Source organism: Eptatretus burgeri, chromosome 9, assembly GCF_056783735.1.
Source record: "Eptatretus burgeri isolate ZD-2024b chromosome 9, Ebu_testis_v1, whole genome shotgun sequence".
Classification (NCBI taxonomy): domain Eukaryota; kingdom Metazoa; phylum Chordata; class Myxini; order Myxiniformes; family Myxinidae; genus Eptatretus; species Eptatretus burgeri.
The window spans coordinates 68,655,621-68,674,263 of NC_140969.1; the positions used below are offsets into that span (position 1 = coordinate 68,655,621).

Genomic DNA, 18,643 nt, shown 5'->3' on the forward strand with positions numbered 1-18,643 from the left:
GGACCTCTGTACTGATGAATATGTTGTTATTGGAGTTTAGATATCTGGTGGTGCTCTGATTGATACATTTCTGCAACACAGAGAAATGTTCTCGACAACGAAGTTCTGGTTTTTCTTGTGTGTTCACAGAAAGGAGAAGATGAGCCTGATGGGGAGGATAAAGATGTGGAAGATTATGATGATGATGACAGATTGGATTCAGAAGACGAGGAATATGATTGTGACGATGGAGACGACAAATGTGATTGCGACGATGATGACGATGACGACGAATGTGATTGCGATGATGACGACGAATGTGATTGTGACGATGACAACGAATGTGATTGCGAAGATGACGACGGATGTGATTGCGACGATGACGACGGATGTGATTGCAACGATGACTATGAAGGATGTCGTGGTGAGGATGGGGACGATGAATGTCTTTGTTCGAATGACGATTCCAATTGAGGACAGGAACACCAGGTTCGCAGGGGAGGAGGGAGAGAGGCTCTATTTTGAGTTGTACAACTTCCAGGAATCTGATTTCATTTCAGTTGTTTTTTTTCCAAGTAGTTTTCGATTCGATAAATTTACCAGCACAGTTTACCACCCTCTGGGAGGAATGAGTTTGCACATCACCTGCTGAAAAGAGTAGTCTGTGTTGCAAAAAGACTATTTTGATGTTTGTGTGTGTAAAGGGTTCTTAAGGGGTCGAAGCAGTTCAAACGGTGTGCAGGTCATACGGGCTCTTTCAAAAAAAGGGATCAAAATGGATCTATGGGGTCTCAACGGGTCTTAAGGATCTGTGGGTATAAATGTCAAAGAGGTCAAAGGATAAATAGGAGTTTAAAGGGTCATGTGTGGTCTAAAGGTCTTAAGGGTAAACAGGGTCAAAAGGAGCAACAGCAACAACAGAAGCAGCACGGTGTTGAGGGGCTGTGCAGAAAAAGCAGAACCCTCATTGTGATCACAGGCTGCAACAGCAACACAAGAAACATGTTACTGAGTGGCTGCAACAGCAACAGCAGAAACATCACGGTGTTGACAGGTCATACCACATGCAGGAACTTCAACAGGTAAGCACTCTTCAATACTTTGAGCAGTTGCGGTGACCACACGAGGTGCAAACATAGCAAACCCCAAGATTGGGATGTTAAGCTGAAATACATTTTTCCACTTGTTCTTTTCTCGACATTGCTGTTAATACTTCCTTCGATGAAGGAGAATGTTCTTCATTGTGGAGAGAATTGTAATTATCGCTTTTGTGAGAAGGTAACTTATTAACATGGTCATCGCGATGCAGGTTAAATCACAAGAAGTTTAACTTCCCACGATTGGATTATTCACCTTTTCTTCGTTACCTGTTCCATCAGTGTATTCCCTTCTTGCCCTTTCCTGAACAAGTTATCAAACTGATGAAGATATCAATGTATTTAATATTTTATATTTTTATTGTTGTTTTTTTACGAAGACCCTTCAGAAGAGGTGCTCGTTAACTCCCCTCCACCCCCTCGAATGAAACCATCTTACCGGTTGGAACGTAAGTTGCCAAGATTCTTGCCTTACATTACAAATTATTCCGAACTTGATAAAAAAACTACATGTTCTTCAGCCCCATTGTGTCCCTTTCTGTCTGTGTCTCAGAAGTGTTTTGAACAAACGAATGTTTTGCTGTTCTCTTTGCCAGACACGAACCAAACAGATCATAAAGTTGGTGAAAGTCTGACATGAGTGTTAATGTGTCCGTTTATAATTCATTGTATACAACTGGATGATCATTAAAATTATTTAAATCGATGAAGGTTGGTAAAAAAATATTCGATGCAATTAAATTAATTAATTAAATCGATGAATGTTGGTAATTAAATCGAAGCAGGTTGGATGTCACGTGGCAGTTTTCCAGCTTCTTCCTCATTTCCTCATCTGCCATGACCAAGGCAAGTGGATTCTTCCCGAAACGTCGCCTTTACCGATGAGAAGTAAGTTCATCTTTTTTCAATTATAAACTTTTACTGCATTCAAATTAATTGTTTGAAAAACGTTAATGAAAGCCCAGTGGGACTTTGTGATGAAGAAAATCAAGATGTGATATTGAAGGTAAAAGGAAAGGGAAATTGAACTGAAATGCAGAAAGCATTGGAGAGAATACAGTATTTCCAGGATTGTGCAAGAAGGTATTAAAATGATGAACATTATGAATGCGGTGATAGACATTGGTTTTCACTTCCTTCAGCTGATGTGTGTGCAGAGACCCAGAAAACGAGTTCTGCCTTGACCCAGCATATCAATTCTTCCTTGATCCATAAAATTCGGGAAAATCAGGAAAAGAGTTCTACCTCGAGGGCGCAAAATATCAGACCGACCTTTCAGACTCGAAAAATGAGTTCTATCTTGGAGACCTTTGGAGTTCTAAACCAATCTATCCATGTCATTCTTGGTTGGATGGTGCTTGATGAGTGGTAAGTTCAGTTGATTAAAAATTAATGGTTATTTATTATTTAATTAGATCTTCGACATGTAATGTATTTATTTATTCTTTTTCAGCAATATCAAGAAAGTGCTGGGAAGACCTGAGATTTCCTGAGACAAATTTACAATATATCTCTTCCTTTCCACTTCTTCAAACTTGAAACAACTGAAACTTCATTCTTCAGATGGAACTGGAAGAAAAAATTCAAAAACTTTGTTGAGTTGAAAAACTGTATTGACCTTGTATTGTTATTGAACTGCTCAAAAAAATAAAATAAACCAATGTCACCCGCAGGGTGACCCGAATCTTGCCAAAAGGTGACCACGTGTGACTTCTTTCAGGTCACACTGAGGTGAACAGAGCTGCTATCCACCAGGAGCGACTCCTTGAGGAATATCTGCCTAGGAGAGATGCCGATGAGAATCGTTCTACACAGTAACCATGAAAAATATGCTTTTGCCTCAAAACGTCACCAAATTACGTCATAATGTCTCAAGCTTGACATATCTAGAAGCACTCATCGAGGTGTTCAATTTGAGGTTCTACACGATATGGTTCCTAAAACCTGAAAATTTGACCTTGGGGTCAAATGTGTTTGACCTGAGGCGCGAACCATGGAGGTCAAGGCCAATCGCCACCAAAAATTAATCAGCTGAGCATCAGACCATGAACTATATTCCCATGAAGTTTGAAGACGATCCGATCAAAATTACTCAAAAAATAAGGGTTTCGTCGACTCCCCTGATTTGCGACAAAGTGACCTTGAACTTTGTCCTTGACCTTCAAAATTTTGTGCACTGAAAGGGACCTCTATAGTCCTCTGATATGCGAAGTTACAAAAATTTCCAATGATGACTGTGCTCTGCCGAATTTTTTACATGTGATTACAGACAAATAAAAATAAAAAAACATACAAGCTGACTCACATATCTTGCAAAAACTTCGTTTTGGCAAGATAAAACTGAAAGAAATCATAATTCGTTGAGTTAAAAAAAAAAATTGTGTAAAAATGATTAATGATCTTGGGATTTGAGTTGGGTTTGGGTTTGGGATTTGGGATTAAAGTTAGTGTTTGGGTTTTTGTGTGAAGGTTAGGGTTTGGCTTTGGGTTTTAAGTGTTAGTATTTGTGTTTTAAGAGTGAAGGTTCGGGTTTGGGTTTTAAGTGTGAAGGTGAAGGTTCGGTTTGGGGTATGAGGGTTGCGTTTGGGGTATGAAAGTTGTGGTTTGGGTTTTAATGTGAGGGTTGGGGTTGCGTTTGGGTATGTTAGGGTTTGGTTTTTCATGTGAGGTTTGGGTTTGGGGTGTGATGGGTTAAAAAAAAAAAATTGTATACCTTGTCGAGGCTCGTATGAGAGTGAACACACAACACACAGCAAGGGGGGAAATGAGACAAGAGGAGTGGGAGTGGGAGGGACAAAACAATGGGGAACAGAGACATTAGGGGATCTGTGGAAGGGAGAGGAATGTGGTAGGGAACATGGGGAATACAATATGGACATTACAAGGACTTTCAGGAAGGAAAGCAGGAAATTTGAAGGAGGTAGGCTTCGGTGGATTATCAGGGGAAGAAAAGATCGAGGATTTGGATGGGGGATTATAAGAGGTGGTGGTGAACAGCTGTTTTGAATGCCTGGAGGGAAGAATTGGATTGAACAGAGTGAAGGAGTTTATTCCAAAGGTGGGGAAAAATAGGAATTAAGGAGTGAAGGTGAAAGGGCGAGGCTGGAGAGGAGACGGTAGAAGAGAGGAGACGTTTTTGGACACAAGATTTAGCTGCAAACACCGAGTTTATGCATTCAGCCTTTTCATGGGCGATGTCAGCAGTGTGGCCATTTGAGGTGAGGGAGGGGATGGAGGGGGAACATACACCAGAAACACATTTGATTGGATGCCACCACGATTTTGAGGAGGGAGAGAGGTTTGAAAGTTCAGACTTGAGCTTGGAAAGATGATGTTTTGTGGCTCTCCTGAGGGGAGATACACACTTGTTCCAAGCTTTCTGGAAGGAACTGAGATTATCCTCAGTTGATTTGCTTTCCATGAGACAAACACAAGTTGTTTCAGGACAACTGCCTCGCCACAAGCTTCAGTGAACCAAGAGCGGGAGAAAGGGTAGGACAACTGAAGACAAGCGGGGATAAATCTGTGCATGAGGGAGAGCAAGTTTCTTTGAAAGAATTCCCAGGATGAGTTGATGTTGGAGAAAGTAGCGATAGGAGACCAGTCTATAAGTTTGATGGCTGCTTGGAGACCCTGCCAGTCAGCTTGAGTGAAATGCCAGACTCGACGGTGGTGAGGTGGTTCTCTGATAATAGCCAGAGAGATGTCCACTTTGACAAGGACATGGTCAGAAGAACCGATTGAGGAATTTTGAAAGAAAAAATTGAGGATTTTAGAAATCTCACCAAAGTTGTTGACCTTTGCCCTATGTTGACCTTATGACCTTTTGACCTCAAAAACAATAGGCTTCATCCTTATGACAAACTCTACTTAGTGGTGAAGATCAGATTAAAATTGTGATCTGTTAGCGATAAACAAACAAACAGACAGAATAACAATACTGACGAACCAATTACTTGAAAATTCTTCGATTTTGCACGTAACAACCAAACAGACAGAAAGAGGTGAAAACAAAACCTCCTTCGCCTTTTGTTGAGAGGTAAATGAAAGGAATTAAATGGATGCAAGTCCAGCATGTCCCATGAGGGTTAGAAAATCATCTGCTTGGTGAGACACTCAATCTTCGAACGAATATTTTGAGACATATTCCGATTCGTGCGAGAACAACGAAGTAACTGTTAAATGCTCACGTGTGTGTGTGTGTGTGTGTGTGTGTGTGTGTGTGTGTGTGTGTGTGTGTGTGTGTGTGTGTGTGTGTGTGTGTGTGTGTGTGTGTGCGTGCGTGCGTGCGTGCGTGCGTGCGTGCGTGCGCTGTTAAAAAAGCATCTCTCCTCTCTCCCTCTCTCCCTCTCTCTCTGTGTGCCATCTTTCCTCGAGTCCCTCCCAATACAGAGCAGCACCCTCCTCCCACATCTCTCTCACTCTCCCCCTTCCTTCTCTCTCTGTATTTCTCTGAACATATCCGGACGGTGGTTATGTCTGGATGGTGTTTGTCTCTTGATGTGTCCGGGCAGGGTTTTTCTCTGGACTTGTCTGCGCGGTGTTTGTCTCCGGACGTGTCCGGAGGGTGTTTGTCTCTGGATGTGTCCGGGTGGTGTTTGTCTCCGGACATGTCCAGGCGGTGTTTGTCTCCGGACGTGTCCGGGTGTTGTTTGTCTCCGGACGTGTCTGGGCGGTGCTTGTCTCTGGATGTGTGCAAGCAGTATTTGTCTCTATCAGCTTGGCTCCAGACATGTCCGGATTTTTTTTTCTCTCGACGCTTCTGGATGGTAATTATTGCTCCACCGCACGTCGACCTTCCCTTCTCACACTGTCTTCCTCTTCCTCTCTCTCTCTCTCTCTCTCTCTCTCTCTCTCTCTCTCTCTCTCTCTCTCTCTCTCTCTCTCTCTCTCTCTCTCTCTCTCTCTCTCTCTCTCTCTCTCTCTCTCTCTCTCTCTCTCTCTTTCTCTCTCTCTTTCTCTCTCTCTTTCTCTCTCTCTTTCTCTCTCTCTTTCTCTCTCTCTCTCTCTCTCTCTCTCTCTTTCTCTCTCTCTTTCTCTCTCTCTTTCTCTCTCTCTTTCTCTCTCTCTTTCTCTCTCTCTTTCTCTCTCTCTTTCTCTCTCTCTTTCTCTCTCGACGGCTGCTTGCTTCGTGTCGTGAGTACCTGTCCTCCGTTGTGCTGGTTTGTGTTCCCACATTGCCCATTTCACTCCCTGTGTTCGTGAAGTTTTCTCGTGTTTCCCCTCTGTGTGGAGAAGAGAGAGCCCGTCGCGGCGCTGGTTCGGGTATCGTCGGTTTTCTCGGCGGTTCCCTGTGAGTCGCTTCAAAAACTTTTCGCTTTAAACCTTTATTTTGATTTTCTTTTATTTTTCTCTTTATCTTTTCTTATTTTGTTTAGTTAGCGCTCCCTTAACCAAGGTTAGGGAAAGGTTGGAGTGTTTTGGTGCCTTCCTCTTCCTGAGTGAGGAAGACGTCGGTCGTCGTGTGGTGAAACATGGCGGCCGCTCGTTCGCAGCGATATTCCGCGTTCGAACGGTTATCGCGCAAAAATGGCGTCGCCTGCTCTCCACCCGAGGGCGTTTCGGTGGAAGCGATTGTTCTCGCGATCGGGAACATTATCCGGTTTGGTGAGGTACGAGCCGCGTCGCGCACGAATATAAACGGGTTATCGTGTTTGTGTCCCATCGTCCAACAAGGCCTGTCCCTCGACTCTGGACACTTTGTGATGACTTATCCTTCAGATACTCCTGATCAGAAAGTGGTTATCTCAAATGCACCGCCATTCCTGAGCGGTGATTTAATCCTTAAAGCGCTGCAGCCCTATGGACACTTCGTGTCCCCTCTAATAATGCTCCCTTTGGGCTGTAAAGATGAACGTGCCAGTCACGTGATGTGTTTCCGTAGACAGGTATTTATGGTACTTAACAAGGATTATCCCTCTCTGAACGTCATTTTAAAGTTCACTGTAAATAGTCACGATTACCAAGTATATGTTTACACTGACACCCTCAAGTGTTTTGGTTGTGGTGCAGTGGGACACATGAAACAGTCTTGCCCTCTTCGGAAAACGCAGCTTTCCACGGCCGAACCGAATAACGACGACTCACAGATTAATATTAACGTTTCCCTTTCAACGAACGGACAGGAGAAACCGGGTGAGCGAGTGGAAACGTCCCCTCCCAATGACGGACAGGACAAACTCGTTCAACAAGTGGACACGCCCCCTCCCAATGACGGACAGGACAAACTCGTTCAACAAGTGGACACGCCCCCTTCCAGTGACGGACAGGACAAACTCGTTCAACAAGTGGACATGCCCCCTCCCAATGACGGACAGGACAAACTCGTTCAACAAGTGGACACGCCCCCTTCCAGTGACGTGCAGGATAAATTAACCAAACAAGTGGACACGCCCCCTCCCAATGAGCCAATGGACAGTGTAAGTGAGGGGTTCATTACCGTCTCAAAAGTTAAAAAACGTAAATCCCTTGCATCACGTGTGTCACCTTCTGGTAAAAGGCAAATCAGCCAAAATGTAATTACTGGAATCCCATGTTACAACAGATTTGCCTTTCTGGAAGAAGAAAATGACCCAGAAACGTCCACTTGTTCAAACATCATCAATAAAGCAATCGTATTGAACTTGACAATCAGCGTCTCCAACCCCACAGAGAGCGTCCGCTCGTACAAGGACGTTCCTAATGTAGACTGCTCCCATATCCAACAGTTACAGGAGGAGGATAAACTTTTACAGTCTCTCTCCAACAAAACAATAAATGAAACAACTCAGAACACTGAGGAAACGAGGGAGGATAGTTTAAATCCTCCAATAGAGAGTGACACTCACGACCCGACCACCGTGGCCGTGTCACGGACAAGCTTGGAGTCCCCTCTCTTACATTCCCAAGAATCCCCAGGCGTAACTCTGATGTATAAGGCTCCTGAAGAAGATTGTTTCATTGAAACCGAGCAATCACGTGATGTTCACAATGAAACTGAAACACCAATCGATTCCCCATGTGAGGAATCTGATGATGAAAGTCAAGATGACTCATCTAAGATTCTAAAGGCTGAAAGCAGACCTTCGGATGACGAGCTTCGGGACTTCTTGAGGGACTCTTATCGTAAGAGAAATATTGAACTGAAAGATCATTTCCCTGATCTTCCGGTGTTAATTACAAAATTGAAAGAAATTGTGCGTAACCCTGTCACCCCAAACTTCACTGAGGCTCAGAAACACAGGTTAAAAAAATGATCCAGAAAGCTCGACAGGAGCTTCTTTAGTGAGGTCCTTATGGTGTGTTTCTCTTATTTATTTATTTTTCCTCTTTACCTTTCTAAGCACATGAATGTCAATTTCGGAAGTCGAAACATTAATGGTGGTGTTAGTTTAGAACGCAAAGTTCAGGTAAAAGACCTGACTCGGCGTTTGCACCTGGACGTCTTGTTATTGCAAGAGACGCATGGAGATCTGACTGCCCAAGCCCAATGGAGAAGGCTCATGAAGGGTCAGTGGTTCTTCAGTGATATAAATTCCTTCACTGCCGGGATTGCCTTCTTTGTCTCTCCTTCATTTACACTCTCGCAAGTTCATTGTAATGAAATAATTCCTGGACGTCTGGCTTGTCTTCAGTTCATTGCCAACAATCAAATCTTTATTTTTGTAAACATTTATGCCCCCAATGAGAATGCTGAAAAGTATACTTTTTTCCTTAAACTAGAGGCCTTTCTAAGCACAATTGACTTGAACTGCTGCTTTATAATGAGTGGTGACTTCAACTTGACCCTGCTTAAGACAGAAACAGTGTGGAGCCACATCCAAAATCTGCCAAAACTTTGGAAAAAATGATAAAAACTGTGGGACTCATGAATATTTGGCGTATCCAACACCCCAGACAACGTCAGTTCACCTGGTTAAGATGTGTGTCCCAGAGACACACTCCAGCTCGGTTAGACAGAATTTATGTCAATGCTCCAATGCGTGATAAGATATTAAAATCTGATATCGTGCCTTCTCTTTTCTCTGATCATTCTGGTGACAACATTCTCCTTTAAGCTGGCTCTGCACCAACATGGTAGTCCGTATTGGAAGTTTAACGTCATGTTACTTGAGCATGTTACTTTTTGTGAAGCCTTTAGGGTGTTTTGGAATAGCCTCATCGAACAAAAGAATAGTTTAAGTAACCCGAGATTATGGTGGGACTACGCAAAGGCACAGATTGCCGTCTTTTGCCAACAGTTTAATCACTTCTCATCTTTTAGTGCAAAAAAGGAAAGGATTGTACTCGAAAAATAAATACTGAAATTACAATCTGATGTTGCAAACAACCCCAGTGCAACAAATAACCATCTGCTACTGGAAAAAAGGCCCGTACAAATGATCTTGTTGACTATCAAGTGAAAGGTGCTATGATCCGATTACGGATGGATCAGATTTATAATTTGGACTCTCCAACAAAATTTTTCTTTCATTTTGATGAAAAGACCACCCATCAAAGGCAAATTGAAACCCTCAGGCTCTCAACTGGGGACATTGTGACATCACAAGATAGCATAAAGAGGGAGATCTATAACTTCTTCTCAGACGTGTTTTTGGCAAACGATGTTGACAAGGATGCAAAGCAATACTTCACGTCTGATCTACCCACGTTAAGTGCTATTCAAAGGGACCAGCTTGATTCCTTACCTTCCTTGGAAGAACTTACACTCTTGCTGGCTTCTCTGCCAACTGGAAAATCTGGACTAGACGGCCTCCCAGTCGAGTTTTACAAATCCTTTTGGTCCTTACAAGGTCCAGAGCTTTTGGAAGTCTTTACTAGTTTTTTACAATGTGGGGAATTGCCAATGAGCTGTCGTAGAGCAGCAATTACTTTATTACCGAAAAAAGGGGACCCTCAGCTCGTTGGCAACTGGTGCCCAATCTCTCTTTTAACTTCTGACTATAAAATATTTTCCAAAGCTCTAGCTTGATGCATCTCCCCCCTTCCAGAATCTTTGATTCAAAGTGATCAATCCTACTGTATCCCGAACAGACATATACAAGATAACATATTCCTAATTAGAGATCTTTGGGATGTGTGAAAAGCTAAAATTGATAATCTTGGTTTGATTTTGCTCGACCAAGAGAAAGCTTTTGACCGTGTTAGTCATGCATATCTTTTCAAGGTTCTCGAGCGTTTTGGACTTGGTCCCAGGTTTACCTCCCTTATAAAACTCTTTAATCATGGCATTTCCTCAGTACTCAGAGTAAACTCTGAACTGACTTCACTTGTAAAGGTTGGAAGGGGTATCCGCCAAGGATCTCCTTTGTCTGGCATTTTGTACTCTCTTACGATCGAGCCTTTCCTAATCAAAGTTCGCAGCTTCTTAACTGGTTACACAATGCTGCAAGTCAAACCTGTGAAAGTTTCTGCTGATGCTGATGATATTTGTGTCATTGTTTGCACAAGCAAGGAGATCAAGAAACTGGTGGACTGCTTGAACTATTATGGTTTAGCTTCTTCAGCTGCAATAAACTGGAACAAGTGCCAGACACTGTGGATCGGCCCATGCCAGCTGCCCATGCCTGTTCTTCCCGAACGCCTCACCTGGTCGAACAACGGAATGAAGTACCTTGGCGTTTTCATTGGTGATGCAGCAACACAAGCAAATAATTGCGAGGGTCTCGCTGAAGTCCTCGAACAAAAGCTGCTGAAATGGAAAGGCTTACTGACTTTGCTCTCTTATTGAGGCCGAGTCCTGGTCATCAACAACTTAGCAGCATCTCTATTGTGGCACAGGATCAAAGCCATACCACCTCCTGAACATTTTTTGTTGAACATACAGAAAACCTTCACAAATTTTTTTCTCCAGTGGAAAACACTGGCTTCGTCCACAGATCCTGAATCTTCCATTGGTGGAAGGTGGACCGGGTCTTGTGGACATTGCGTGTGCAGGGCAATGGCCTTCGGCATCGCATCAATCTGGCGGCTTCTCTACGGTCCGTCGGACTTAGTCTGGAGGTCCGCCGCCCTTCTTATCCTTCGTCAAGCTGGTATGCTTGACTTTTCATCAGGATTATTTTCAATGAATATGAAATGTATTGATTTGTCCTTGCTTCCACCTTTTATATAACAGCATTTTAAATGCTTGGCGTGTTTTTATAGTTGACCGTGATTATCTTTCCGACACCAAAGATATGTTTTTGAAGGAACCTCTTTCACAACTATCTTTTCAAAAGAATAAGAACGGAGCGTTCTTTTATCGATCATTTTATTCAGAACGATGTCCATTGCGTTTCTGATCTAATGATTGACAACACGAGATGGTTGAGTGCTGTAGCACTTGCAACCAAGGTTGGAATACGGTCCAACCGCCAAATATCTTTTTTATTCTGTGAAGTACTTAAGGTGTACCAGAGAGTTAAGGTACACTGGGAGAGATCTCCTCGCAATGGCGATGGCTCAACTGTTCGCGAATCAAATCCTCTCTTCCCAAATCTCGTACTCACTCCCACTGTCATGATTTCCGGTTCGATTCTAAAACATTTACCAAGAATACATTTTGGAATCACACCACAAGTTGGTCTGAGAAAACGTCACATTTACCAGGCCTGTGTGAAAGCAATTAGACTTTCTTTAGGAACTTGGCAGTCAAGGAAGTGGCACAACTACTTGCCTCCAGAATACCCCTTCCAACCTAACTGGAAAGCCTTTTACCATGTTCTTATTCCAAAGAAAACTGCTGACCTGTCTTGGAGGCTGGCACATTGGGTATTACCGACCAATAAACTCCTGCATGTTTTCTCCTCTGAAATACCTGACCAATGTCCCTTCTGTGGAACTCTCGAGACCTTGTCACATGCTTATGTTGAATGTGCACGCTCGATCCCTTTGTTTGGTTTGCTTTGTGAATTGTGCTCCAAGCTTTCTTTTAAGTTCACTTTAAAAGTTTTTATTTTTGGCTTTGAATCCAAAACACATCCACTGGAAGTGATTTTGGCCAACTTTCTCATTGCACTGCAAAGAAGTCAATTTATCGCCAAGGAAAGCAAAAATTGAAAATATTTCAGGGTGTGCTGATAACTTTCTGGCTTTGTTTTAAAGGAATCGGTTTTGCCCGAATTAAAATGGAATTTTCTTTTTACGCTTTCATAAACAAAATGTGTATTTTTAAAGTGTGTGGGCTCCAAATGATGCACTTTGTACTGTTCAAAATGGTCTCTTAATTACATACTTATCACTTTTGCGATCATGATGTAACCTTGTATTCTTGAACATGTAATTTTGTGTCCTTATGAAAAATGGTTCTCCTTTGCAAATTGTTTTTTATACTTTTGTAATAAAAGTCTGTGTCTCTCTCTCTCTCTCTCTCTCTCTCTCTCTCTCTCTCTCTCTCTCTCTCTCTCTCTCTCTCTCTCTCTCTCTCTCTCTCTCTCTCTCTCTCTCTCTCTCTCTCTCTCTCTCTCTCTCTCTCTCTCTCTCTCTCTCTCTCTCTCTCTCTCTCTCTCTCTCTCTCTCTCTCTCTCTCTCTCTCTCTCTCTCTCTCTCTCTCTCTCTCTCTCTCTCTCTCTCTCTCTCTCTCTCTCTCTCTCTCTCTCTCTCTCTCTCTCTCTCTCTCTCTCTCTCTCTCTCTCTCTCTCTCTCTCTCTCTCTCTCTCTTTCTCTCTTTCTCTCTTTCTCTCTTTCTCTCTTTCTCTCTTTCTCTCTTTCTCTCTTTCTCTCTTTCTCTCTTTCTCTCTTTCTCTCTTTTTTTCTCTCTCTCTCTCTCTCTCTCGCCCCCTGCTGGTCGTTGGTGAGTTGTGCGTGGTTGTGGCGTAATGGCGGCTCCGTGTCTGCAGCTGTGAGTACTGTGTTGTTCCTATCCCCATTTCGTTTCCCTCTGTGTCCCCGTACGTGTTTGTGGAGTTTTTTCCCGTTTCCCTTCCTGCTGAGACGAGAGAGAGAGAGAGAGGAGGAGGAGGAGGAGGAGGAGAAGGAGAAGGAGAAGGGAAAAAAACTAGGTGCTTTCTGGGTTTTCTTTGAAACCTTCGGGTTTCCGGGCCTACGTTTTCATCTGCCTTGTTTTCATAGGCCTGCCGTTTATCGGTGGTTTAGCTACTTCCTTTTACTCTTCTTTTCCCTTCCACTTCATTTGACCCACTTTCTGGTTGCTTGTGACTGTTTTCCTTTGTTAAACTTAAAAACTCTTCTTTTGTTTTCCGCTATGGCGAACAGTCGTTTGCAGAATAGCATTTACGAGTCACTTACTCGTAAGAATGGGATATTAGTGAGTCCACCCAAGGGGGATCGGGTCGAGGACATCGTGATGGGCTTGGGTAAACTCGTTGGTTTTGAAAATGTGCTCGCAGCTTCAAAGATGAACCAGCGAGTTGTTGTGTTTCTTTCCGAGGAGCGCTATGTCGCTCAGGCGGTTGAAACTGGTTTGTCTTTACCGCCAGATATTTTCGTTAACGTTAGTATGTTGGACTCACCGGCGGTGAAAGTCACTTTATCTAATTTACCGCCTTTTGTTAAAAGCGAACAGATCTCCGTTTTGGGACAATTTGGCACGGTGGTGTCAAAAATCTCCATGATTCCCTTTCATTTGCGTTCGGATTCTTCAGTCCGCCATATCATGACCTTCTGGCGGCACTGTTGCATGGTGTTAAAAAAACAACGCTCAATCGATCAATGCCTCAGCTGCATTGGCAGTTGAAAATCGAAATTATCGAATGTGCATTGCAACAGAGACAATGACGTGTTTCACGTGTAGTGCATTCGGACATTTAAAAGGTGCTTGTCCAAAGTGTATATCCGGTGGCACATCTAGACAGTCAGGAAGAAACGCCGATTCGAGTGGCACATCTCGACGTACGGAACCAGATGCCGATATTAATCATAATAATGGCGCGTCGGGGACGGCAGATCATCCTTCATTTTCGAGCGCGGAAATCAATAATTCTCCCGCTGATGACGCAGGTTTTATTACCATGTCCTCCAAGAGGAGTTATAAAAGAGGAAGCGGAATTGAGGACACACAGGCGAGCGGTTCGAAAAAGATAGCACCATCGAATGAACGTAATGTTTCTTTTTTAGAAACAGAAGCTCCTGCAGCTGGCCTTCTGCTGCAGAAGAGGTTCATTGTGTTCGCTGAAACGGAGGAAGACTCTTCCGGTCATCCCTCTCATGAACAAGGACCGAGCGCAACGCCCCAAGATGTTGTGGTCACCACTCTGGTCACTGAAACTAAAATCACAAACCATAAACCTGCTCTCGTCCCGCGCCCTGTTGACGACGAAGTGTCTGAGGTAATGGAGGCAGAAGACGTGGAAGCCCCAGAGGGAGAGTGCGAAGCCTCCGATATAAAAACAGTAATCCCTCTTACGTTTTTAAAACTCCCGCTGTGCAAACAGCTACACTTTGAGTCGAAGACGATATTCCTGTTGTAAGAGCATCGGCTTCGGTGTGTGAGGAGAAAAATAAAGGCCACTCGGATTATGACTCAGATGGGGCCTCGTCGCTTGCCTCAAGTGCTGGTAGCGAAGTCTGGAATGACCCAGCAATAGCCAAGGAACTTGTGGGTGATGATGATGATGTATCGCCCATGGAAATCCTAAAGTTTCTTCAGGACATTTTTCGAAAGAAAAACGTTAAAATTATAACCTTCTTCCCAAACCTGTCTGGCTTTAAAAACTCCTCAAAACGTCTCCTCCTTCTGGCTGAAAAACTTGGTGTGACTGAGTCACAAGTTTTCCACCTTAGAAAGTGTGTATTGAAAGCTCGGAAGGAGCTACAAGCGCAACCCAACTTCCCTTTACCTGACAAACCTTCCCTACCTACACTATGACCTTCTCTATTGTAACTTTAAATATAAATGGGGGACGTTCACCCCTGCGTAAAGCTCTGGTAAAGTTGCTTGTCGAGCAAAAACATTTTGATGTTGTTCTTTTTCAAGAAACAAGATGCAGCTCCTCGTGCATGAGCGAATGGACTTGCATCATGAAAGGACAATGGTTCTTTCGTAGCTTGATCTGTCCTCGTGCTGGAATGGCTTTTTACTTAAATCCTTCTCTCTGACCTGAAAATGTCACTTTTCAGGAGATTATTAAAGGGCATTTAGCTTCAGTTAATTTCCTTTATAACGGTTATAAACACACTTTAATAAATGTATACTCACCGATTACGAGAATGGAAAGAATATAATTTTTCACATAGTTAGAAATGTTCCTCACACACCTTGTTTTTGATGGTCTTGTTTGTCTGTGTGGGGACTTTAACTTCACATTGTATCCCAGCCTTGATCGTAATGGAGAAGAGCCCCACCCATCAAGTACAATTCCCTAAAATAGAGCATTGTCTAAATTCTCCTTTATGGATGTATGGAGACTCCAGAACCCATCTGCACGGCAATACACGTGGTGCCGATGGGCAAATGGCCGACTATCTCTTGCAATGCGAGACAGATTTTACATTAATAATGACTCGTTAAATGTCATAGACCATGTTGACCTCACCCCAAGTGGTTTTTCGGACCACCACATGGTTGTTCTTCATATACTTTCCCCGGCTCAAAATCGTGGCACTGCCCATTGGACCTTCAATTTGAGTCTTCTGCAAGATGACGCGTTTTCTGTCGCCTTTCGAACCTTTTGGGGAGTTTTACTATGACGGAATCCTTCCTACTCCTGCCTCACACAATGGTGGGACAATGCGAAGACCCATATTATAACCTTTTGTCAGCAATATAGCTGCTTTTGTACAAAGAACGAATCTGCGCTGCAATCTCTAATTGCCAAAGAAATATTGTCTCTCCAGTCAAGCCTTTTAACTCTCAGTGCTGAAAGGACTGTTTCTCTAATAGCAACAAAGAAAGCCCTCCTTGCTTAACTCTGTGCAACACAAGCCAGAGGGGCTCTAATTAGGCTGCGAATGGAGAACAACAGCTCTATTGATACTCCTTCCAAATTTTTCCTTGCTTTGGAAGTGCAAAAAAAAAGAGAAACCAGCAAATAACTTCGCTGCAGGCACCAGGAGGCCGAACAACATACGATCCAAAAGACATCAGAAGCTTGACGAAACAATACTTCTCTGACTTGTATTGCACCAGAAACACGAAAGAAGACATGATTAGTTCCTTAACCACTTCTTTGCCCACCTTGTCCGAATCTTCATGCCAACAACTTGAGAAGGAAGCGACTGTTGACGAACTTTTTACAGCTTTGCAAACTTTGCCCACAGGTAAAGCTTCTGGACTTGATGGAATCCCTGCAGAGTTCTACAAAGCCTTCTGGGATTTGTTGGGACCCGAGTTGCTTGACCTCTTAATTGATAGCCTACAATTAGGCTTTCTACCACTCAGCTGTCGCAGGGCTATACTTGCTCTCATACCTAAGAAAGGAGACCTCCAGCAACTTAAAAATTGGTGTCCCATTTCGCTCCTCTGCACGGACTACAAGATCTTCTCAAAAGTTCTTGCCAACCGCCTCAAACCTCTGATTGGGGAGATTGTACACCCTGATCAATGTTATTGCATCCCTAAAAGGACAATACATGATAGCATTTCTATTGTACTTGACATGATCGATATTTGTATTGCTGAACAGAGAAATGTTGGTCTGGTGTTTTTAGACCAAGAAAAAGCTTTCGACACGATTTATCATTCTTATCTCTTTGCTGTTTTACGGGGGTTTGGTTTTAAGGGAAATTTTATTTATTAAACTATTGTACAATAATATTTTTAGCTTGCTCAAAGTAAATAACATCTTAAGTCAGCCTTTCCCTGTCACCAGGGGTATTCGTCAAGGGTGCCCCCTGTCTGGCCTTCTATACTCCCTATCAATTGAACCTTTACGACATCGTTTACGTACACGGCTACCAAGGTTTTATCCTCTGCCGTTAGAAAATCCAGCAAAGACCATTGCTTATGCGGATGATCTCTGCGCAATTGTGCACTCTGATGACGATGTTCGAGCTTTGGTTGAGTCTGTCAAGGAATTTAGCTTGGCAAGCTCGACTGAAGTTAATTTGGAAAAGAGCAAAGCTTTTTACTTCGGTCCACGGAATGAAACTCCCCCTCCAACCTTACTCGGGCAGCTTGAATGGACCACACACACACACACACAGCCTTAACTTGGGAACCGCTGGTCCGATCGATATCAAACCTCGAAAAGGAACATCTGCGTGGCCCCGGCAATATTCCTGGCAAGTTTCAATCCGATCGGACAGGCGGTCGTCGAGAAACGGCGGTCACAGACAGACGGACAGACAGACAGACAGACAGACAGACAGACAGACAGACACACACATACACACAGACACACAGACACACAGACACACACACACACACACACACACACACACACAGATTGCTGGAATTATAGATACATTATTTATGAGTTCAAGTGCCGGTGTGATGTTGGTATGGAGGCAGAACTGCCCAGATTCCAACTGACAGAATCAAACATCACGTCCCTTTGTCCATCAGGAAAAACACTATTGGTCCGCGAATACAGCCGGTACGGGCTTGAAGGAAGGTCCCAGCATCAATCCCAACATCGTCTGCATCTGCTATTGGACAGCATTTCATTGAGAATGCAAACAGTGCTGAACATTATAATGTGGATGCATTCAAGATATTGATGTTGATCATCTCCATACTGATGGAGCACATACAAATACACAAAGTGTTTCTTTTATATAATAAGTACAGTACTGCACAATAAAACCTTATTTCAAGATTTTAAGAATGAATGCTTTCCTGGTGAGGGGTAAAACGACTTTCAGGCCAACCTGTTCACAAAGATTACAAACCATGATATAATTACATGGAATACATGGGATGATGATACAATGAAAACTGAAATGGGTTCGTTTGGAACGCAATGGGGTTGCCATGACAACAATGCTTGCAGCGTCACAAAGACCATCGTCGCGATGCATTGTGTGTTCACCTTTTTGAGCATTTCGACCATTCTGCCGGATTCGCTGCTACGATGTGGTCCTTCCTTGTTGTGCTCTTGAGTTTTTTCAAAGAATTTCAAGAGGATATGTTTCCGGCACACCTGCAAGTGCGTCCAGGAGTCTGGACTATAAGGAACTCTTACCAGGTAAGTGGGAAACAAAGAGAAAGACCGTCCCTGGTGGACGGAGGGTAAAGGTTTAAAGATCCCATTGATGAGAATGAAAAGGAAGTTAAAGGAACAGAGCAGATTGTGATATTCAAGAAATTATGAATGTTTGATTATGATGTGAACAAATGTTCTCTTAAATCTTGTTACAAGGAAACCACACCTGTTCTGGAACGTTTGATCCGTTTGCTGGGCGTGTGGTAAGAACGTCGTGTTTCAACTTCAGTTTGAGAGGATCCTATTTAAGGATTGTTATGAAGGAAATTGATTCCTGTTTTCATTGAAGTCACATTAATTTATTAAACTTGTTATATCCGTGTCCACAGATCTTTGGGGAAGGTTCCATCGTCGGTCCGATGGACGTTGGACAACTCGTGTCGCTTTGGGGGAGATTTGAATTTGCTGTGGGGATCATCTCCATGGTGATACTTATCATCAACTCGCTTTGTGCGATTTATTTATGGATGAACAAACGCTTCCGGTAAAGCTCTTCACAAGTCT

General features: G+C 43.2%; 1 protein-coding gene across 14 annotated transcripts in view; it reads left to right on the forward strand.

The window, feature by feature from the left end:
* Window positions 1–18,643, forward strand: part of LOC147020296 (uncharacterized) — a 50,743-nt gene that overhangs the window by 22,899 nt on the left and 9,201 nt on the right. For 2 of the 14 annotated variants that reach the window (XM_085895571.1, XM_085895572.1), the window contains 2 exons: window positions 130–2,444; window positions 2,530–12,469. The exons of 1 other annotated variant lie outside the window; for it this stretch is intronic. In XM_085895571.1, coding sequence (XP_085751697.1) covers window positions 6,551–8,311 — 1,761 coding nt within the window. In that variant the 5' untranslated portion in view covers window positions 130–2,444; window positions 2,530–6,550 and the 3' untranslated portion in view covers window positions 8,312–12,469. Of the gene's footprint in view, window positions 1–129; window positions 2,445–2,529; window positions 12,470–18,468; window positions 18,624–18,643 lie in introns of those variants that run through there. 11 more of the 14 variants (XM_085895582.1, XM_085895581.1, XM_085895583.1 and 8 more) reach the window with 11 other exon arrangements.